The sequence below is a fragment of the Hemicordylus capensis genome, chromosome 3 (assembly GCF_027244095.1).
Source record: "Hemicordylus capensis ecotype Gifberg chromosome 3, rHemCap1.1.pri, whole genome shotgun sequence".
Lineage (NCBI taxonomy): Eukaryota > Metazoa > Chordata > Lepidosauria > Squamata > Cordylidae > Hemicordylus > Hemicordylus capensis.
In genome coordinates, this window is record NC_069659.1 from 181,412,364 (window position 1) to 181,434,387 (window position 22,024).

Below are 22,024 nucleotides of genomic sequence, written 5' to 3' on the forward strand. Positions count from 1 at the left end.
TTCCTTTGCTCAGTCACATAAAATACCTGTGAATTCAGTGGAACACATTGATAAATAGGCTCTGTCTAATCACAAGCATAGGGGCGTTGTAGCTGACCTCAAGCCAATTGGAAAGAAAATACAGTGTAACTCAAAGGAGCTTATTCCTTGCAAGAACCAAATAATATAGCATACCAATAGGTCATTTATTCTTTCTGGTTGCTTTCTGAATACTACCTAGAGAATTACAAAGAAGAAACCACACAACACCCCCCCCCCACTTATTAAAATACTATAACAGGAAACAGGTTGGTCCTCCAAGTTCACTGACGTTACTTGATTTATCTATACTTTGATTACTCAATAATTGGTAACTGGCAGCTGAATGGGTGAACTGACTACTGATATTGTATTGTTTTGTACTGATATTGTATTGTACTGACTACTGATACTGTATTGTTTTTATGCCTGTATTTTATATGTTTTTATTTGTTTTTAGCTTGATGTTTTATTGCCTTTTTATTGTATGTTTTAACTTTTGTAAACCGCCTTGGGGTTGTCTTTTAACGAAAGGCGGTATATAAATGCAACAATAAATAAATACGAATTGCATAATTGCTGTGTTATCTATGAGGGCTAATTCACACATACAAATTAACACTTGATGTTGCAATTCTCAAGTGATACATGCATTTATCCAGAACCAGACCCAAATGATAACATGTATCATAGATCTAACACCACAGAAGAAAATAACTTTCATACAACCTGAAACACTTTTTCAGTAATGTTATGGGTCTCTATCCTGCAGAAAATGAAATGCCAGTTTAGAAACAGCTCTTCATGAAATATCATAACTGTGTCCAGAGATATCACCACTTGTAGACCATAGCATCTAATCACATGTTGCCCCAGATATGGCTGCCACAGCACATCTTACTGTCATCCTGGTCTTCCATAATACCTCATCAGTGCCACAGGCTGATAGCATCCATGCCACGCCGCACTGAGGCAGTAATTGCTGCAAAAGGGGCCCAAGCCAAGTACTGAATACATATGCCTGCTTATACTTTTCAGAGGTCTGATATTGTTCTATTCTTCAATCCTTGTCTTCTTGGTTCCATGTAATATTCTAATTTTCTGAGATTGTGGATTTGGGGTTTTCATGAGCTGTACGCCATGATCATCACAATTATAACAAATTAAGGCTTGACTTATCTCGCTTTGCATGTAATGCGTCTGTCTCATATATCAGTTTCACCTTTTAATTTGCATTACTGAAATTAATGGACTTTTGCACGATATTCTAATTTTCCAAGTTTCACCTGTACAACATTATACTGATGAATGAATGTCATTCTCTCTCTCTCTCTGTCTCTCTCTCTCTCTCTCTCACACACACACACACACACACACACACACTTTCTTGCCTGTGCTGTAGGAGAAATCTCTCCAACTGTCAACCATTGTACAGCAAACCAGGTAATAACTAGATAAAGTATGCCAGCTACTTTTGCAAAAAATGCCTTTTCAATAAATTTATACTAGGCAGTAATGAGCTATGTTGTGTGGTATTTAATCTATTCTTTAAAAAAGGGGTAAAAAGAAATTATTCAGCATGACTCTCAGGTATTAAAGTCCGCACATCATTTATGTTGACAGTTCGGCTCCAGGCTATAAAACAGAAGAACCTGTTCTACATCTTCTGTTTAAAAAAGGAGCAGAAAACCTAAACCCCCATCAATCCACTGTCATGGTTTTACAACTTATCTGTGGCAAAAAAATAAAAATAAAAAAATGAATCATTGGAAAGATTTGTTCTGATTCCACAGACAGATCCATCAACTTGGTGAGGCTTGTGAAATAGAAGATTCATACAGAGATTGGTAGTTGCTGGCCGCCTTCCCATATGGAATGTGTTAACAGCTTGCACTACCAATATTCACTTAGAATTTATCACAATGTAAGTGTGCCTTAACAGCTCATGTCTAAGAAAAGAAAAGAAAAGAAAAGAAAAGAAAAGAGCACTCATATGCAATCACTACAATCACACTCGTAAGAACATAAGAACGTAAGAACAGCCCTGCTAGTCCAGCATCCTGTTTCACACAGTGGCCCACCAGATGCTGCTGGAAGCCACAGGCAGGAGTTGAGGGCGTGCCCTCTCTCCTGCTGTTACTCCCCTGCAACTGGTACTCAGAGGCACCCTGCCTTTGAGGCTGGAGGTGGCCTATAGCCCTCCGACTAGTAGCCATTGATAAAGCTCTCCTCCATGAAGTTATCTAAACCCCTCTTAAAGCCATCCAGGTTGTTGGCTGTCACCATATCTTGTGGCAGAGAATTCCACAAGTTGATTATGCGTTGTGTGAAAAAAGTACTTCCATTTTTTGGTCCTAAATTTCCTGGCAATTTAGGACGTATGCTGAATGTGTGCCTCAGACACTCTTGATCAAACTTTTGGAGAATTATTTCTCAACAGATTGGGAATAGTAAAGGTTAAATTCAGAGCACATCTAGAAAAGCGCACCTTGACACAATAAGTCTCAGTAATGGTCAACTAATTAGCAGGGCTGGTCCACCCATAGATGCAAATTAGGCAATCACCTGGGCTCAGGAGTGGCCCATATGGGTGGGGCAGGGGTGGGGTTAAACAAGCCGCAGATGCAGCTCATTTCCACTCTCCTCTCCCTGCCCCAGCTACCTCGCTCTTACTCGTTTTGCTCACCACCGCATTAACCCTAGGTGCATGGGCTGTTTTTTTGCCCAGCTAGGGAACCAGGCCAATAACCAGCCAGCATGCCTGGGGTTAACACAGTGGTGGACAAAATGAGCAAGGAAGCTGGGCTGGAAGAGGAAAATGGAAACAAGCTGCACCCGTGGCTTGTTTCCTGTCCACACGCCCCATACGGTCCGCTCCTGCCCGGGCTGCCAAGAATCCAGGGTCATCTGTCCCACATATGGCACATAAATTTGAGAGAGAGTTGCTGCTTGCAGTTTTGCAGGAGGTACAGAGAGGCAGCCTAGCAGCTCACTGACCATTCCAGTGGACATTAGGGGTGTGCATTTTGGAATTTTCTTGTTTTGATTTGTATCCGAATTGAAACATCCCCGTTTTGTTTTGTACCCAAATTTTCTGAATCTGAATCAGCCCTGATTTGTTTTGTAGCCAAATTTTCTGAATCTGAATCGATTTGGATTTTTCAAAAGGGTCCCAGCGCAAAAAGAGTGGGTGGTGGTAGTGTCCAATGGGTGGAAGCTACCACCCAAATTTCAAAGGAATTAGGCAAAGGGCTGGGGGTTTTTGTGGAATTTTTTTTAAGTTTACACATCTTTAAGAATTTTCCCATAGGGAATAATGGGGATTCCAGCAAATGTATCGCTTCAAATCAAGGGGAAAGGGATGACCCAGAGCAGAGTGTGGTGGGTGGTAGTGCCCAATGGGGGCAAGGAAACTTCCAGAATTATTTCAAAGGAATTGGGCAAAGGGCTGATCTTTTGTGATTTGTTGAAGTTTACGTGTCTTTAAGATTTCTCCCATGGGGAACAATGGAGGTTTCAGCAGCCCCATAATTCCACTTGGGGGGCACTAGGGTTGCCCAGAGCGAGGGGTTGTGTAGTGCACATAGGGTGCTAACCACCCCCACACCCACAAGCCTGTGAGGTACTGGGTTTTGTTGTTTCTGAGGTGTTCATTGTAGATTCTCTGGTAGCATATGAGATTTTCAGTGAAAAACAAGAATCCACTCTCATATTCTACCAGAGAATCTACACTCAGAACACCACAGAAACAGCAGAACCCAGCACCCCATAGGTTAGCAACCCTTCCCCTGGCCAATGTGGGGTCAGTAAAGAGTGGGAAGAAGCAAAAGAGCCAATGTGGAACAAGGAGGGAATTGTCAGCAGGTTAGCCCATGATTTAGGTCACTGATCAGAAGGCTGGAAGGGTGGGAAATTCAAAGAGATGTCAAACACAAAATGGAGACTGACTCAGAGATCACCACAAAATGGAGGTCCGAAACAACAAAACGTTTTGTAGCCGAAAGAGGGACATTTTGTTTTGTATACAAAACTTTTGGATCTGGAAAATGGGTGTTTTGTTTTGTCTACAAAACACCCGAAACAGGCTGTTTTGGGTACAAAACGTTTTGTATCTGAAACATTTCGCACATCCCTAATGGACATAACTGTGTGCCTTTGGATCTCTATCTATGGATCTCCATAGATGATAGCCCTCATCCGTCATTATTGTACCTTAGGAACAGGGTGCTAGAGATATGCCATTTAGCCTCTACAGCCACATACCTGGCTTTCCCCAAGTTTGCCTGCAGAGGACAAAGGACCCATTCTTGATCACTTAATGTGATGTTATGCCGCTCAGTATACAGTAAGACATGGGGAGGGAGGCACAAAATATTAACTTCTCTAGGACAGCAAAAAAACTCTTGGTCTAGACCTGCTTTTTATCTTGAAGGGAGGGTGGACCCTGCCATGCCGTGGCACAAGCCAAGTGCTCAGGAGTCACAACTGTCTCCACCCCTGGCCATGATGTCATTAGGAAGGAAGTAGGGTGTGCAAATTGAGAATACAACTTATAGGAGACCTCCCTACAATTTACAAAATAAAAAGGAGAACCCTTTCATTTTACAGGCAAAGGCACATCTTCCAGGACTAGAAATGTGCTGTTCTGAGTTTGGGACAGGTGCATCATAACAGGTATGGTACTGCTCAGGTCAAAAACAGCACACCCACCCCTGCACAAGATAAGTAGACAGAATTGGGACAAGAACCAGATTTGGCCCAACTCAAAGGAGTTATTATAAGGAATGAGATAAAGCTTATATAGCACCTTTTCCACTAGAACTGCAAAAGATGTACACATAATACAGGTGGCCCATGTTATCCACAGACTCCGGTTTCACGTATCTGTGATTGGGTCTTAGAGACCCAGTTACATTATCCACGGTCACAAATATAGGCGAAATGAATATTCAACCATTTTGGGAGTTGAGGGGCATTGCTGGAGAGCTGGTGAATAAAATACCGACGTTTTCTTCTCTTATTTCTACCCCCCCACACACACTTTTTGCCCCCCCCCTTTTGTTTGTAAGAAACCTAACTTGCCAATTCCCATTGACTCAAGGTTTCATTATTCACGATTTCCATACTCACACCTATAGGCAAGAACGGAACCCCCGTGAATAACGAGAGCCACCTGTATTTACAATCTTTGCATTATGTGCTCTATGCATGCAAACACAAAAGGCCAGAACAACTGGAATTTCTGATAAAATTCAGCTGCAATTATCACTATACCTTGTTTGCAAAACAAAATGTATGTTAAGCTAGTTTACAGACTTGTTTTTCAACAAGAGACTTGAAAATCCTTTCAGCAAAAATACAGTTTATCAAATTATCAGTTGTGGTGTTTGACAAAAAAAAAAGGAGAGGGAGAAGGAGGGGGTGGGGGGAGAGAGAGAGAGAGAGAGAGAGAGAGAGAGAGATATCCCCCAGGAAGCTTTACAATCTCACAAGTAAAATTCGGATCACAAGAGTAAGACAGCTAGCAGATGAAGGGTTTGCTCACCTGGCAGAAGCAGATCAACAGACTGAAGTCTACTTGTGATGGTGTGTAGGGTGAGGATAGCAAAGGAAAGCAAAGTCGGGAATGCTTGAAAAATAAAATATGTTTAGTTAACAAGTAGAAAAAATTCATTTGCAGCGGAAAGGGTTCATTTCAATATGAAATCCCCCTCCCCAAATTTTTAAAAAATCATTTGTGGTGAAAAGGGCTTGGTTGAATCTTGTTCCTCAAACAAAAATCCATTTGCCAGGAAAAGGGGTTAACTGAACTTTAAATCCCGTTCCAGAAATGGTCTCTGCTTGCACTTGAAACAACCTTTTAGAAAAACTCTCAGCAGTAAGAAGAATCTACAAATAAATTAGTCCCCTGGGCAGATATTATAGGATACTTTATGCTAAACGACACAAAAGGCTTCATATAACGTGATGGGCATTCTGCGCAAGGCTAACCCATTACTCACTACAGACAACAATGACCATCATAACACTCAGAGGCACAAAGCCCTCTTTGTTTGGAGCCACAGCAGCTCAAGACATTTTGGTGCCTGAGGCAGATGATCCAAATAATGATATCTGACAATTAATACACTACACAATAAGCTGCTGCCCTCAAATGATACTGCCAATATTTGCTTTCTAAAGTGCACAAGTCTTCTTTGGGGCAGGGACAATTGTTTGCTTACGCTATTTGTTCACAACTACAGTTGCTGCTGATTACAGAAAAGGAATCTGGTGGAGAGTCTGGGTGGCTCTGTCCAACCTTTCCCTAGCGTGTAACTGGGGCGTTCCAATTATCCCTTGAAAGCCAGTGCAATGTACTAGATGTATGAATTGCAAAGTCTCTACTCCAAATCTTGAGTCGATCATTAATTTACTACGTAGTCTTAGACAAGCCCCCGCCCCCATCCTCACCCTCCCTGAACATTTCTAATCCAGGGACAATAATACTGGGTTTATCTTTACAATGATTTAAGAGTCACTGTAAAGATCTATAGAGATCGTGAGGCTATTGACACAACTGAAAACACCAGATTCCAGCTTTGGGAGCTGTGCACACTCCCAATTTTTGGTTGTGTGGGAGCACACAACTAGGCAGGGAAAGAAAGAAGCGATGGTGTGGGAGACAGGAGCTGGGTAAGACAGCCTCGTCCTGCCCAGCTTTCATACCCAGCATTGACCAATGTAGGAGGAAAAGCTGGCCTACCCAGCTCCTGTCTCTCACACTGTCACTTCTCCCTCCTTCTCCCTAGTTGTTTGCTCCCACACAACCAACAACTGCGAGTGTGCACAGCTCCCAAACTGGGGTAGGCCACTTGTCCTACCCAGTTTTCAGTTTTGTGAACTGTCTCAATGCTTGTGAAGAGCTTTGAACCTTTGGGATGTGCTATTTATAAGCTGCAATAATGTTATTTGTGACCTGTATGCTTAACCATGAAGCAAGGACACTTGATGCTGCAGTGGTGAATTTGTCCTTCTTACATTTGAAATTGTTGCATGCATTTTAGTTGGATCAAGGAGCAGTGTGCAAATGATGAAGGAAAACAAAGGAGGACCTTTAATGAAATTCACAAATGACTCCCTCCAATATTAGCCGTATCATACCCACTCTGAAGTGAAGGGGGTCCTAAAATGGTAGCGAAAGGGCAGTCCCAAAGGTAAGAGTGGCTGTACTTCAAGCATTGCCAGAAAGTGAAAGCTGTACATGCTGGATCTTCCTATGCTCAGGTGCTGTAGAATGAGTCAACCCACAACACTTGTTTTTGCCCCCTCATGAATCTTGGAGCAGACTATAATATTAGAAAAACAATGTAGGTGCATACCTTCTGGGACTGTACCACATCAGAATGCAGGGAGGGAAATAGGGTTTTTGAATCTTTTCATATATAAAACAAAACAAAACAAATGTTCCCTGCATCTAAAGCATTATAACATTGTGGGCTTCTTCATGGAATAAAAGTGTTCCCCCACTTTGTTTTACATCAAAGAACATTAAATCGTATAATTCCCTCCTTGAATTCTCATATGGAAAAGTCCATTGAGAATTATACCACACATTGTTAAATGTAGTCATATTTTATGGAGAAAAATATCCAATTTAGTCAAAATACATGGGGAAAGTGTGTGACCCTCATATGCATTATGCTCATGGAACAATGTTCCATCGTTTCCCCATGCTTTGGTCTATGATAGCCAAAGTATTACCATGTTCACCACTCAGTTTTATTTTGCCTTTGAGCCAGCAAACATGCAAAGGGATGTCATGCAGGCTGCATGGATCCAGGAATATGAGATGGTCATTCACTCTTACTCTAAACTCAACTCCTTGCATATTTTTACGTCATCACTGCTTAACCCACTTCAGGGTTATACAGTACAATAAATGTGGGTTGAAATTCAAGGAATTTTGGACATGTACTAGTCACATTTTTGACCATTACTAGTTTGAAAACTGATTCACCCACAGCCAAGGGTACTTAGGAGAAGAGAGATGGTCTTGTGGTAGCAAGCATGACTTGTCCCCTTAGCTAAGCAGGATTGCATATGAATGGGAGACTAGAAGTGTGAGGCACTGTAAGATATTCCCCTTATCGGGATGGAACCACTCTGGAAAGAGCAGAAGGTTCCAAGTTCCCTCCCTGGCTTCTCCAAGATAGGGCTGAGAGAGATTCCTGCCTGCAACCTTGGAGAAGCCTCTGCCAGTCTATGAAGACAATACTGAGCTAGATAGACCAATGGTCTGACTTGGTATATGGCAGCTTCCTATGGTCATATGTCCTCTTATCCTGGTGCCCAAACTATGTCTATAAGCTAACATGAGACCTGGAGATTCCCAGCATATACCCAATCTACATGGTCTTTCTTCCTAAAATGGGAGGGAAGGAGGGAAATACAAGCCAAAAAGTACACAGACATAGGAGCGGAGCTTTCGGTAACACATTGAGGTGCTTCACATGACCCATGTAAGGAACCAGACAGGGTGTGGTGGAGAGAGTGGGCTCAGCCCGCTCTCCCCATAGACGATCAAACCCCTAGCTCGGGGAGGATGGATTGGCTGCCCACACGACTACTGGCTCCATCACGGAGCTGGTGGGGGCTGCGGGGATCTGGGGCTGCCTGGCCCCTGGAAGTCTCAAGATGCCCCATGCGAGTGCACGGGGCATTCTGGGGGACCCCCGACACTGGATGGCAGCTTGTAGCCTCACGGTTGGGGGTCTTCTCATGTGTTGCCGTGTGCTGTGGTGACACATGATAAAATAAACAAGTTTAATCAAGCGCCTGCTCCGTTAACCTCGTTTAGCGGCAAGGGGAGTTAGGTGGGCTAGCACCGTGAGCTTCGTGGTTCTGATTATCACTAGAAAGTGGGCTAGGCTCCCTTAGCCTGTTTTCTAGTGATCATGGGAATAGGCTCACTGACATATATTTATGCATTTACCTATGTGTCATGGCTAAGACTTCTGATTCAGTAGAGTCAGGGCAGGAATGGGGCGATTTGCCTGCTAGTTAGGGATCAGAGGCACAGCAACAGGAGTTGGCAGGGAGACCAGACTCTGGAGCTGAGGATTCACAACAGCTGCCAGACATGATTTCTGATGGGGAGGAGCCTGGGATTTCACCTGTCTTGAGAAGACGGCTCAAAAGGGAGGCTCAGTGGAAGTCATGCAGGTGCAGGAGATCACTAGAGAGGAAGCCAAAGTGCTGACTTAGGGAAGCCTGATTGGCTGCTGGTTCTCTTGAGCCATATATATTTGGAAGTCTCTCAATTGCTCAGGTGCTGTTTGCAACTTTCGCTGGTCCGCAGACAATGTGCTATTTAATTCCAAAACTTTGTCCGAGTTCCAGTTTGCTTTGTTTATGCTTTCCTGCTTTGTTCTGTTAATTCCTTGCTTCTGTTGTCCTTCACTATTTTCAATACTTGCTCTGTGTTTTCCTTTCACTTATTACTCAGTTATTGTTAGAAGGGGGTACCTAGTTCAGTTCAGGGGACTTAATTTATTTACTGTTTTTCTTTGTGAGTCTTTTATTTTTCACTCATGCAGTTCGGCTGCCGCTTTCTATTAACTCACCAGGGAGTGCTGAAGGGGGTTGTAAATCCTGTTGGGTTAGCTGAGTTAACAGATATACAACACTATGGTGGGTTGAAGTGGTGCTTGCATTAAGTGACCAGGATCCTTGGTTAGATGTGCATGTGAACCAACCCTTAAGAACATAGGAAGCTGCCATATATTAAGTCACACCATAGGTCCATCTAGCTCAGTAATGTCTACACAGACTGGCAGCGGCTTCTCCAAGGTTGCAGGCAGGAGTCTGTCTTAGCCCTCTCTTGGAGATGCTAGGGACCCTTCTGCTCTTCTCAGAGCAGCTCCATCCTCTAAGGGGAATATCTTACTGTGCTCAAACATCAAGTCTCCCATTCATATGCAACCAGGGCAGACCCTGCTTAGCTAAGGGGACACGTCATGCTTGCTACCACAAGACCAGCTCTCCTCTCCATCTAAAGGAAAGTAAAAGTCTTAAAATAAATTATGGACTTTTCCTGCAGTTTCTTTGAAAACTTTGCAGCTCAGAAGCAGCTCTTGAAAAATCAAGGCTCAGACAAGGGGAGCCAGCAAACCTATGTTGTCTTTCCTAAAGAAGCAAGCAAGCAAGGGGGGAAAGGACAAGGTAAATTTGTTAGGGCTAGTCTTTTCTTGAATTTGATTTCTGGCTGGCTAGTGGGGTTTGTTTTGACAGGGAAGTTTCAGTTTCAGTTGTGCCTAGAGAAACAGTTCGTGGGATGGGCCACATTCTTGGGTGGCTCAGTTTGAAAGCAGATCTTGAGAAGATGAGGCTTAGACCAGGGAATCTTTGCTACCTGGAGCTTTTCAAACAGGAGTTTGTTAACAGAGATCAAATAAGCGTTGTGTGGAGTTTAGAGGGGAAGTGTGTGGAGAGGCACACAAATAGTTCCCTCTGTATCACAAAGGAGACACCCAGCACAAGGAGAAATTGAGTACTACCCCACTCTTGTTATTTTCTTGGAGAACCAAGTTTAAAACATGTAATTACCAGACAACTGCAGCTAGCTTTCAAGCTAATAAGCTCTATATATTCTAAATAGCCAATCAAACTTAGTTATGAAGGTTGAATGACCCAGGGGAGTGTTTTGAATTGAGTATTGCATGTATGTCTATTTGACTGAGGGGCATAAGTCATTTTTTTGCACTCGGTGGAAAGAGCTCCTGGCTCTTAGAGAACAAGTTCTTTCCCTCGAAGCCAAGTGGCTGACCTGGAGAAGCTCAGGGAGGCAGAGAGGTATGTGGTTGAGACCCTCAGGGATATGATAGAGGCATCCCACTCCTGATAGCTCTTCTGCTGTCATGGAGAATGAAGGTCTCAGAGGAGGTGGACATCATACTGAGGAAGTGGAGAATGATCCCTTAGAAGGGAACACTTCCTTGGGTGATGTGCCCATATCATCCTGTACAGAGGATACTCCTCCAGAGGTTGGGGGCCTCCTAGAAGTGGGCGATTTGATCATCAGGGGCATAGAGAGATGGGTTTGTGACCCGCATGTAGACTTGCCTGCCTGGTGCGGAGGTTGCAAACTCATGCAGTGTCTAGGTAGGCTGTTAGGCAGTGCTGGATTCAAGTCACCTGTCGTGGTACAAATCAGCACCAACATGTTGGGAAATGCAGTTGCGAGATCCTGGAAGCCAAATTTAGGCTTCTAGGTAGCATACTGAAGTCCAGGACTCACAGCATAGCATTTTCTGAAGTGCTACCTGTTCCATGTACAGGGCCAGCAAGCCAAGCAGAGCTGAGGGGTTCTCGTTGTGTGGATGGTGCTGGGGGAGGATTTGTTAGGCACTAGGATACATTTTGGGGCAAGCAAAGCCTGTACAAAGGGATGGGCTCCACTTGAATGAAGATGGAACCAGACTCCTGGTGCTGAAAATCAAAAAGGTTGCAGAGCAGCTTTTGAAATGACGCCTGGGAGACTGCTGACAGAAACTGGGCATCTGGTTCGGCAAGCAAAATTCTCTAAGGTCTGAGGGTGCAAACCTTTTGGATAAACCAGAAGGGGGCACAGCAGAACCAGTAGAGCATATGGAAACACATTACAGCTGGTTAAAAAGGTCAAATGCTGGTAAGGGAGATAGCACACACCAATGCCAGGAAGGAGACTCTGCATATAGGTATTTATACACCAATGCCAGAAGCCTCTGAGCCAAGATGGGTGAGCTAGAGGCTTGGTTGCTAATAAAACCATAGATATATGGGGCATAAGGGAAAACGGGTAGAACGGTGAGAACCAGTGGACACTGTTATTCCTGGATACAAACTCTACAGATAGGACATGGAGAGGAGGATTGGGGTGGAGTAGCACTGTATGTTAAAGAAGGAATAGAATCAACAAGCTAGAAAAGCTAGGAGAACCAGAATCCTCAACAGAATTATTATGGGTGACAATACGAGGACTGAAAGGAAATGTTTAACTAGGGGTATGCTTTGCCTTCCGTATCAAAATGCGGAGAGTGACCCGGAGTTGGAGAAGCAAATCAGAGAGGTGTCAAAAAGAGAGAGAGCGAGAGAGCGAGAGAGAGAGCTGCAATAATGTGTGACTTAAGTACCCTCACATAGATCTGGCAAATTCATGTGTGGGTATTGACAGAGTTCTAGACATGTTAAATGACTGTACCTTAGAACAGCTGATCTAGAAGTTGGGGTAAGCAATGAAGTGGCCAATTTTGCAGATGACACTAAACTATATAGGGTAGTCAAATCTGTAACATTGTGAGGAGTTCCAAAAGTGTCTCTCCAAACTGGGTGCGTGGGTGACAAAATGGCAAATGTGGTTCAATGTAAGCAAGTGTAAAGTGATGCATATTGGGGCAAAAAACTCCCATTTCACATATCTCTGATGGAATCTGAGCTGTCAGTGACTGACCAGGAGAGAGAGGTCTTGGGGACTGTGGTGGACAGCTCTTTGACTGTGCTGACTTTGTGTGTGGCAGCTGTAAAAAAGGCCAATTCCATGCTAGGGTTCATTAGGAAGGGGATTGGGGGGGATGCTTATATTAAAATGCCATTATACAAATCTATGGTGTGGACACATTTGGAATACTCCATGCTCTTCTGGTAACTGCACATTGTAGAACTGGAAAAGCTGCAGAAGAGGGCAACCAAGAGCATCTTACTTATGAGGCAAAGCTACAGCATCTGGGGCTTTTTAGTTTGGAAAAAAGGCGACTATGGGGAGACATGATAGAGGTGTATAAAATTATGCATGGAGTAGAGAGAGTAGACAGAAAGAAATTTTTCTCACTCACAACACTAGAACCACCATGAAACTGATGGCCAGGAAATTTAGGACCAACAAAAGGAAGTCTTTTTTCCACACAGCACATAATTCATCCATGGAATTCTGTCGGATGTGGTGCAGGCTAGAAGTGTGCATGGAACCGGCTGGTCCAGTTTGATTTGAGTCCAGTTCAGCCTGGCATCCCCCCACCCACCCCCGGCAAGTTCAGTTTGGCCTGGGGGTGTGTTCGTGAACTATTTTTTTAAAAATTATTAATTTTCAAGTTTACACTCTTTGGGGGTGTTCTCCAAGGCAGTGGGGAGGGGTGTCTGAGGAGGTTCCCCCTCCCCCACCGGCCTCCCTTCTGTCCCAAACTGGCCTGTTTGGCCATTCTCTCCCCCTGCCATGGTGGCTATTTTGGAGGTCGCCACGCCTGCGCAATAGGCCTCTGAGTGGCCTTGCATGACCCAGGAGAACAGCCCCAGAGGGGGTAAGTTTTTTTAAAAATTAAAAAAACCTCCATGAGCCCTGCAAATGGGCCAGGGGTGTGTGTCATTCCGGGGTTGGACTGAACAGGGTAACAGAATACAGATCTAGTGAAGTCCACTAGCTTGGTTGGCTTTAAAAGGGGCTTAGACAAATTAATGGAGGACAGGTCTATCAATGGCTACTAGTCTGGTGGCTATAGGCTACTTCCAGCCTCAGAGGCAAGATGCTTCTAAATACCAGTTGCAGGGGAGCAACAGCAAAAGAGAGGGCATGCTGCCTGGGGGCTTCTCAGATGCATCTGGTGGGCCACTGTGGGAAAGAGGATGCTGGACTAGATAGGTCTTGGGCCGGATCCAGCAGGGTTGTTCTTATGCCTTAGGTATTTTGCTGGAGTTACAGTGTGTAACTCTACTGTAATGATTTATTCAACAAAGACCTTGACAACTGTACTGCTTTATTGATTGTTTTCTCCTTTTTTGTGCTGAGTAAAACAATTAATTTGTAAAAGAAAAAAAATCTCCTCATGCAAAGCACTTGCAGCATTTTTGACCCGATATATTCATTTAATCTGCTTTACAAAATTGCTGGAGGAGATATTCAGCTGTTTCCTGAAAGACTGACTTGGGGATTATTGTAGCTGTATAATTGTTCAACTGATCAGATGTGAGAAGAAACACTTTGTTTGACATTAATCTTGCTGAAATGGGCAATGAATTTGAGAAATAGATTGCTGTCTAACTGGCTTGCCAAAATATCTCTCACTGAGAATAACTGTAGCTTATTTTTTTAAAAGAAGAAATATTATTTAAACAGCCTCTTGTAAGAATTTTCAATCTTTATTCAACATCTGTTGTTTCTCCATTTTCTAGAACATAATTATGCAGAATTCCAGTGTAAAACAGGTTGTGTACTTAATAACAGACATTTCAAAACATTCATACTGTTGCCCTGCAGATGTTTCTTTCATTTCTAGATGCTTCTCTTGCTCTCTAAGTGCATGCATACAACATATGGAAACACCCAAAAGTAAGTCTGAAGAAATTATTCATTTGTAAGGCTCCTAATGATACTTTCAGTGCTCTTAAGAGGAAAATGAAATGCATATTACTTGTTTTAGCTGAAGTTTAAAGCACTGATCTGAGTCAATTTCAAACAATACTAAGATTAATTCTCTAGAGGGCATTTGAAGGCAATTTGTATTAATTCCCACTGGACTTTGATATCCTTCATACAATTTGCCTTATATTTGCCTTAGTTTTCACATAACACTACTGTATCTTATAGGATCATATAGAAATAACAATGCCCACAGATGGAGAAAGGATTAGTTAGTGAAGCTGAATCTCAGAATACTAAATAGACGGTAATTGGATATAAAAGACAAGTTGTAATACAGCCTCAGTATACATGGAATTCAACCTTTTGACTTCAGTGTAGCAGTAAAGGGTTGGTCCAAATGTGGAGCTTTTGTGAGAACAAAATAAGAATTTTGTGAGAAAATATGTAATGATGACTGTCGTTCTCTCAGTGCTTTTGCAGTTGGAGGTGCCATTTTAATTTCCCCGGAATGCATGTCATCTCCCCCTGAAATAGCATTACTTTGGAGCAATGCTAGGGAACAGGGTATTGTGCTGAAATTAAAATGGTATCTCTAGCAATGTCACACCGATGTTGCTGATGATGCTACTAAAATAGCTGCTGATGCTTGCTATTTGGTAAGCCTAACACGGTCCATCTAGATATTGGGGGGGGCACTGGCATAGGGGAGCCCTACTGGAGGATAAGGGATTCTCAGAGCTGGTCCTGCCTCACCCATCTTTTACTACTGGAGAAAGGTTTCCTTCATGGAGGAGCCTGAGAACTTCAGTCTTCCTGATACTGTTTGTCCAGGAAGAGGCTCCACTGACTTTATGACATGGAGAAATTTCATGATTGTTGTAATAGTGGTGATACAACTTTTATGCTTTGATGTAATAAACCCTTAACTAAGAAAGGTATGAATTTCTGTAATCAGCCTTGTACTCACCATGGGACTGATGTTAACATCAAACAAAAACCTTACAAGAAGCACGTATGTTCTCTGATAAATAACCCTCATTTTTTCAAAGACATGATTCTGGTAAATCACATTTGCCATTCAGCAAACAGTAACAAAAATGTGGGAGATGACATGTAGGAGGATGGATGCTCTGCTCTGAAAATTTCGCAGTCCAGAAATACTCAATTCAAACAGGCAGAAGGATGACATATTTGGTTTCCTTTGTATTTTAAACAGATCATTTATTAGGATTCCTAAGAGCAAATGGAAATGAGGTTGCAACAAGAAAAAGCTCACATAAAGGAAAACAACAGAATAGACTAATTAATTGCTTATTATCAGTATTAGCATAAAGGGTAAACAAGAAGAAAAAGCAGTTCAAAATATGACACTAAATGACAATCAGTGGTGGGTTGTGAAGAACACCCCATCCATTCATGCTGAGCAAGTTCACTAGTTAGGGAAACTTGTTTACTTCTTGCTTCTGTTAGAAATTGTTTGCTTGTTTGCTTCTGTTACAATTTCTTCAGCTGTTTAGCCCAAGCAGAAACCTCCAAATTCATCTAGATTTCACTTAGGATAAATTCAGCAGCAATGCTTCATTTATAGGAAGCATACTCTTAAGGATGCTTTTTGCAATACACTTTGTACTCAGCTTTCGGGATGTGCACGATTCACAGTTTGAAGCATGATTTGTAACACATCGCCTACACCTTTAAAACAGAGGAGAGCAGGTACATACTGCTCCTCTGCCGCTCACTTCCACTCCCTAATTCGGCAGCACTACTTCCTGCTATCTTCACCTGCCAGCGGTGCTCTCCTCCAGCTGCCCTCATGGGATGCCAGCATGCACATGGCTGCTGCACATGCGTGGAAGCCATGTGTGTGCTGGCGATGTGCGGGGTAGCTGGGGGAGAGTGCCATTGATTCAGTGCATGAAGATAGCTGGGAGGAGTGCCGCTGATTCAGGAAGTGGCGGTAAAGGAGCAAGTATGCACCTGCTCTCCTCCATTTTAAAGGTGCAGAGGATGTGTTATGAATCATGCTTCGAATTGCGAATTGTACACATCCCTACTCAGGTTCTGAATACAAAATAAAATATACTGAGCCTTTTCTCATGAGCAGTGAGAAAGGCTCCAAACTGGGCGGCGTGGAAAGCAGGTTAAACCTACCTTCCCCGCAGACGTGCCGTCCAACATTGCTTGGCACGCTCCCTGCATGCTCAGACAATTCCCCGCAGCGTCGGGGGCGGGGATTTATCATCCTGGCCCCCAGAAATACAATGAAATACACTCACACGGTGCATCATGGGGATCCCTCCTCCCCAGGTTCCCCGCAGTCTGGCAGCCATGGCTGCTGCCAATCAGGAAAACAGGGTTACGGGAGCACTTGCTTAGCCCGGTTTTGCACGCGTGTGTGAATAGCCTCACTGTGTCAGTTTTAGAAGTTCTCATGCATGTATTGTTTGCAGTGAATGCCTTCACAACAAGGCAAACAATACAGTTACCATCTGTAAATCTTTCAAAGGTATAATTAAAACTTTCCACATTAGATGACATGACTTCGATGAAAGTTTTATTAATTCACTTTCTGTCAGAGAATCCAGGGATTCTTGGTAAGGTGAGAATTCTCTTTTAGAGATCCTTAGTCCTTGCTCAACAGAACTACAATTCCCAGAGTTCCCTGTAAATTATTTTAAAACAGTTTCAAGTCCCTGGTGTGCAATTTAAAAAGTCTATTCTTCCATTTGAATCTTCTTGGCTGTTTTTTAAACAGCCAAAATACTGTAACAATAGAACTTGTTAGTGCATCTGGGGTGGGGGGGAAGGCTGACATCCAATTTAATGCTGTGCCAATATGCCAATGTTTTCAATTTGCGAGGGTCAATTTTCAGCATTACCCCCTTCCTTCTGTTACCTCATGAAACTATGCCCATGAGGGTTCCCCAGCCTCAGGGACATAGTTTCAAGAAGCACAGGGAGCTGTAGAGGGCAAGGGGGGTGGTCAGTAAAAATTACCTCTCCTTCCTTGATGGAAAAGCTTGATGTGCAAAGAAAGGGTTCGTCTGGATGCCAGTCATTTCTGTTTAAGATTTGCTGTCAAACTTTAAAAATTGGAATTCAGTTTAAATATATCTTTACGGCTTCTGAATCCTGATCTTAACATTGTGGTCCCTGTTCCCCAAACCTGGCATGCTACTAATATATTTAATGACTAGCTATACTAACATGAAGAGAATTATGTATTTTTAACATGCAATCTAACTTCTCACAATAGATTCACTATTTTATGCCAAACAATACTTATTTATTTCTATTCATTTTAAAAATTTGACTCACCTTTCTCCAAGATATTAAATTAAAATATGGCTTATAATTAGGATCTAAAATGGTCCTTAAACAAGAACCACCATTAAAAAGTACAAAAATATATGGAGGACAATTAATACAAACAACAAATTGAGAACAGTACACTCAGTAATAAGAGAAGTAGAACAAAAGTTTATCACATGTTTTCAAAGACTTGTTAAAAGAAAAAGGACTCAGCCCTGCATCTAAAAACTAGCACAGACACAGCCAGACATGTTTTCACAGGAAGGCAGTTCCACAATGTGAAAAAAATAATCCCTCTTGTACCAAACCATTTTAATTTGTGAAAGCAAAACCCAAAATAAACTAAAATTGTCATAAGAACATAAGAACAGCCCTGCTGGATCAGGCCCAAGGCCCATCTAGTCCAGCATCCTGTTTTGCACAGTGGCCCACCAGATGCCGCTGGAAGCCACAGACAGGAGTTGAGGGCGTACCCTCTCTCCTGCCATTACTCCCCCGCAACTGGTACTCAGAGGCACCCTGCCATTGAGGCTGGAGGTGGCCCACAGCCCTCCGACTAGTAGCCATTGATAGACCTCTCCTCCATGAAGTCATCCAAACCCCTCTTAAAGCCATCCAGGTTGTTGGCTGTCACCACGTCCTGTGGCAGAGAGTTCCACAAGTGGATCACAGTTGTGTGAAAAAGTACTTCCGTTTGTTGGTCCTAGACCTCCTGGTAATCAATTTCATGGAGTAACCCCTGGTTCTAGTGTTGTGTGAGAGGGAAAAGAATCTCTCTCTCTCCACTTTCTCCACCCCATGCATGATTTTATAGACCTCTATCATGTCTCCCTGCAGTCGTCTTTTTTCTAAACTAAAAAGCCCCAGGTGTTGTAGTCTTGCCTTATAAGAAAGGTGCTCTAGGCCCCTGATCATCTTGGTTGCCCTCTTCTGTACCTTCTCCAGTTCAACAATGTCCTTTTTAAGATGTGGTGACCAGAATTGTACGCAGTACTCCAAGTGTGGTCGCACAATAGTTTTGTATAAGGGCATTATAATGTTAGCCATTTTATTTTCAACCCCCTTTCTAATGATCCCTAGCATGGAATTTGCCTTTTTCACAGCTGCCGCACATTGAGTCGACACTTTCAACGAACTGTCCACCACAACCCCAAGATCCCTCTCCTGGTCTGTCACTGACAGCTCGGATCCCATCAGCATATACTTGAAGTTGGGGTTTTTCGTCCCAATGTGCATCACTTTACACTTGCTAACATTGAACCGCATTTGCCATTTTGTCGCCCACTCCCCCAGTTTGGAGAGATCCTTTTGGAGCTGCTCACAGTCCGTTTTGGATTTCAGTACCCGGAAGAGTTTGGTATCATCTGCAAATTTGTCCCTGCAGTATAGTCTATAAAATCTACCATATAGTGTAACCATGCCTCTTAAAATAATAAATAATATTAAAATATTGAATAAGTAAGTAAACAAGCAAGCACTTTAATTGAAGTGAGCAACTATTAGTACTGAAGGAATACATAATGGAACTGGGAAAATGTGAAGAAGGAAACAGATTTTTTGCCATATGAGGCTAGGAAAACAAAATTGAAACCCAATTCAACATGTAAATCACCAGTGAAATTCACACATGGAAATTGCCAATGGATTATTTTATTAAGTATGAAGAGGAATCCTTTAAAATTATTTAAATATAAGATATTTTCTTTAGGCAGAATTACATGTTAAAGAAGTTTGAGATTATAAGATAATTCCTCTTTCTTTTTGTTCTCCTGAATAATGTCTGTTTCCCTCTAAGCAGAAGGTTAAAAATAATTTCAGTATGAAACGTCTCTCATATCAAATCTTGCTTTTGAATCTGATAAACAGGAGCATTTGAATTATTTTTTTAAGAACACCTTTATGTTGGAAGCTACCTTTATAATAAAAGATTACATTTGTAGTTTTTGTTGGAAGTACCCTTTAATAGTAGCCATAAATATGTGCATATTTAATGTGGACATTTCTTTTGTAATGTAAAATTTTTACTTGGGGGGAAAAACATTGCAATTCAGTGCTTTCTTTAAATCACTGAAGTTACAAACCCACCTTTTGTTCCAAACCATCCTCATCTGCTTTCAATGAAGGTATCAAAGAAGCAGCCCAGGGTTTAGAAGTAAAGAGGAAGCACCAGAAAATGTTAAAAGGCAACTGAATGACAAACCCCACATCAGATACCTGCAGCCAGCTCCCTAAAAAAACATAGGTGTTTTGCTTACTGAGAGCTGAATGTATTATAACTGAAACAGCTGGGTAGTAAACAGCAGCATAATTGGTGTTTTATTTTAATCAGACAGCGTATCCCCCTCAAAAGAGAGAAAGAAAATGGAAAGGAAAGAAAGGAAAGAAAAAAGAAGCACCAGTGCATTGTAAGAATGCATCAATGCTGCACACACAATTGACGAATTCAGCAGCGCAATCTCACGGGGTGTATGTGTGCATTTATGTCTGTGTTAATTTTGACAAGCCCCCCTCCCTTGGAAGCCCTCTGTGTCACCTGAAAATATATCGCTGTGGGTCATGAATCCCTCACTGACATATTTTCAGGTCACACAGAGCACTTCCAAGGGAAGGGGAGGTTCTAAAAAAATTGCCCTGCTCGCGAGCGCCCACACCAGTGCTTTGTTAGCTAAAATACCTTCAACACACGCTGAAGACATTTTAATATAAAAATTGCAGGCTGGTAATTATGTGATATAGTGATTGTAGTGCTTTATCACTGGTCTCATTTATTGTGCAGACTGTCTACTACCATAAATGAAACAACTGAAACCTTAACCTTCAGACTTACCGGTTAACATCTTGGAGATTGCTCTCTCTCTCTCTCTCTCTCTCTCTCTCTCTCTCTCTCACACACACACACACACACACACACACACACACTAGTCCAGATGTGGCCAAACTTAGGCTCTCCCACTGTTGCTAGACTACAGCTCCCATCATCCTTAGCGGAAATCAATTAGTTTCCCAGTGGATGTTGGACTACAACTCTCACAATGCCCAGCCACCAAAAAAAAAAAGGGGGGGGGCTGGGGGTGATAGGAATTGTATCCAAAAGTAGCAGGAGAGTCTTAGGCTAGCCACCCCTGCATTAGTTCATTGATCCTCTTCTCACAGGAAGAGGTGTCAGAAGTTACAGAACTGGGACTAGGAAAAGGCAAATCTTGTGGCTGAACTTATTCTAGTGTTGGAGGGCTGCTGAGAACCAGGAAGTGTGAGGAGATAAAGGAAACATTATGGGAAATAAAGGTCAGTCAGGAAACATTTGAGGTCACCTGAAGCAAGGCTGAGTCACCTTAGCACTTAAATTCTCAGCAGCCAGAAATATAGAAGATCAAGAGCTGGTACTTGTATTCTATGATAATGGATTAGAAGCTGGCTAAAGATGTCATAGACCTCTTACTGAGATCCCTCACTTTTGGTTAAAGTCAGACATATGCCTCCAGTTTGAAATTGGGTGCTACAGTCTTGGACACTATTGTGCATGCACACTGTGGTCAATAGACAAACATGAACCATGCAAGTTAAAAATTCTCACAGATCAAAGACTTTTCCAAAAATGTTTAATCTTGAACCAGACATCTATAGTGTCTTATATTGAAAAATCAAGCATACAGCATCACTTGTGGGCTTAATATAACACGTAGTTTGGCCCTAACTGATATGTTGTGCATGTGTTTGTGAAAGCAAGCGTTTACGTCATTAGATGCTGCTGAGGCTGTTCACATGAGCAGCCCAGTCTAGGCTAGGCTGCCCATGTGAGGTACCGGCAAAGAGCCCGATCGCAGCGCTGCCTCAGCCCCAAGCCAGGAATTTACCCCGTAAAATTCATCAAGGATTTTATTATCCTTTTTAATACTGGCTATTGTTAACTATTTATTTATTTATTTATTTATTTTTACATTTCTATACCGCCTTTCGTTAAAAGAAAACCCCAAGGCGGTTTACAAAAATTAAAACATACAATAAAAGCAATAAAAACACCAAGCAATAAAAACACCAAGCTAAAAACATATCAAACAAGCATAAAAAACAAGACAACAGATAAAAAAACACAGAAGCAGCAGTAAGAATGATTATGTAAAAGCCTGGGTAAAAAGCCAAGTCTTTACAAGCTTTCTAAAAGCCGTGATGGAGTCCGAGGAACGAATGGCCACTGGGAGAGCATTCCAGAGTCTAGGAGCAGCAACAGAGAAGGCCCTGTCCCAAGTGCACGACAGCCGGGCCTCTCTCATTGTCGGCACCCGGAGCAGGGCCCCCTCAGATGTCCTCGTCAAGCGGGCAGCA

At 42.6% G+C, this 22,024-nt stretch overlaps 1 protein-coding gene across 16 annotated transcripts in view; it reads right to left on the minus strand.

Annotated features, from left to right (window-relative positions):
• Positions 1-22,024, minus strand: part of PCDH17 (protocadherin 17) — a 199,944-nt gene that overhangs the window by 44,131 nt on the left and 133,789 nt on the right. For 5 of the 16 annotated variants that reach the window (XM_053307347.1, XM_053307348.1, XM_053307349.1 and 2 more), the window contains one exon: positions 5,564-5,647. The exons of 10 other annotated variants lie outside the window; for them this stretch is intronic. In XM_053307347.1, coding sequence (XP_053163322.1) covers positions 5,564-5,647 — 84 coding nt within the window. Of the gene's footprint in view, positions 1-5,563; positions 5,648-22,024 lie in introns of those variants that run through there. One more of the 16 variants, XM_053307354.1, reaches the window with a different exon arrangement.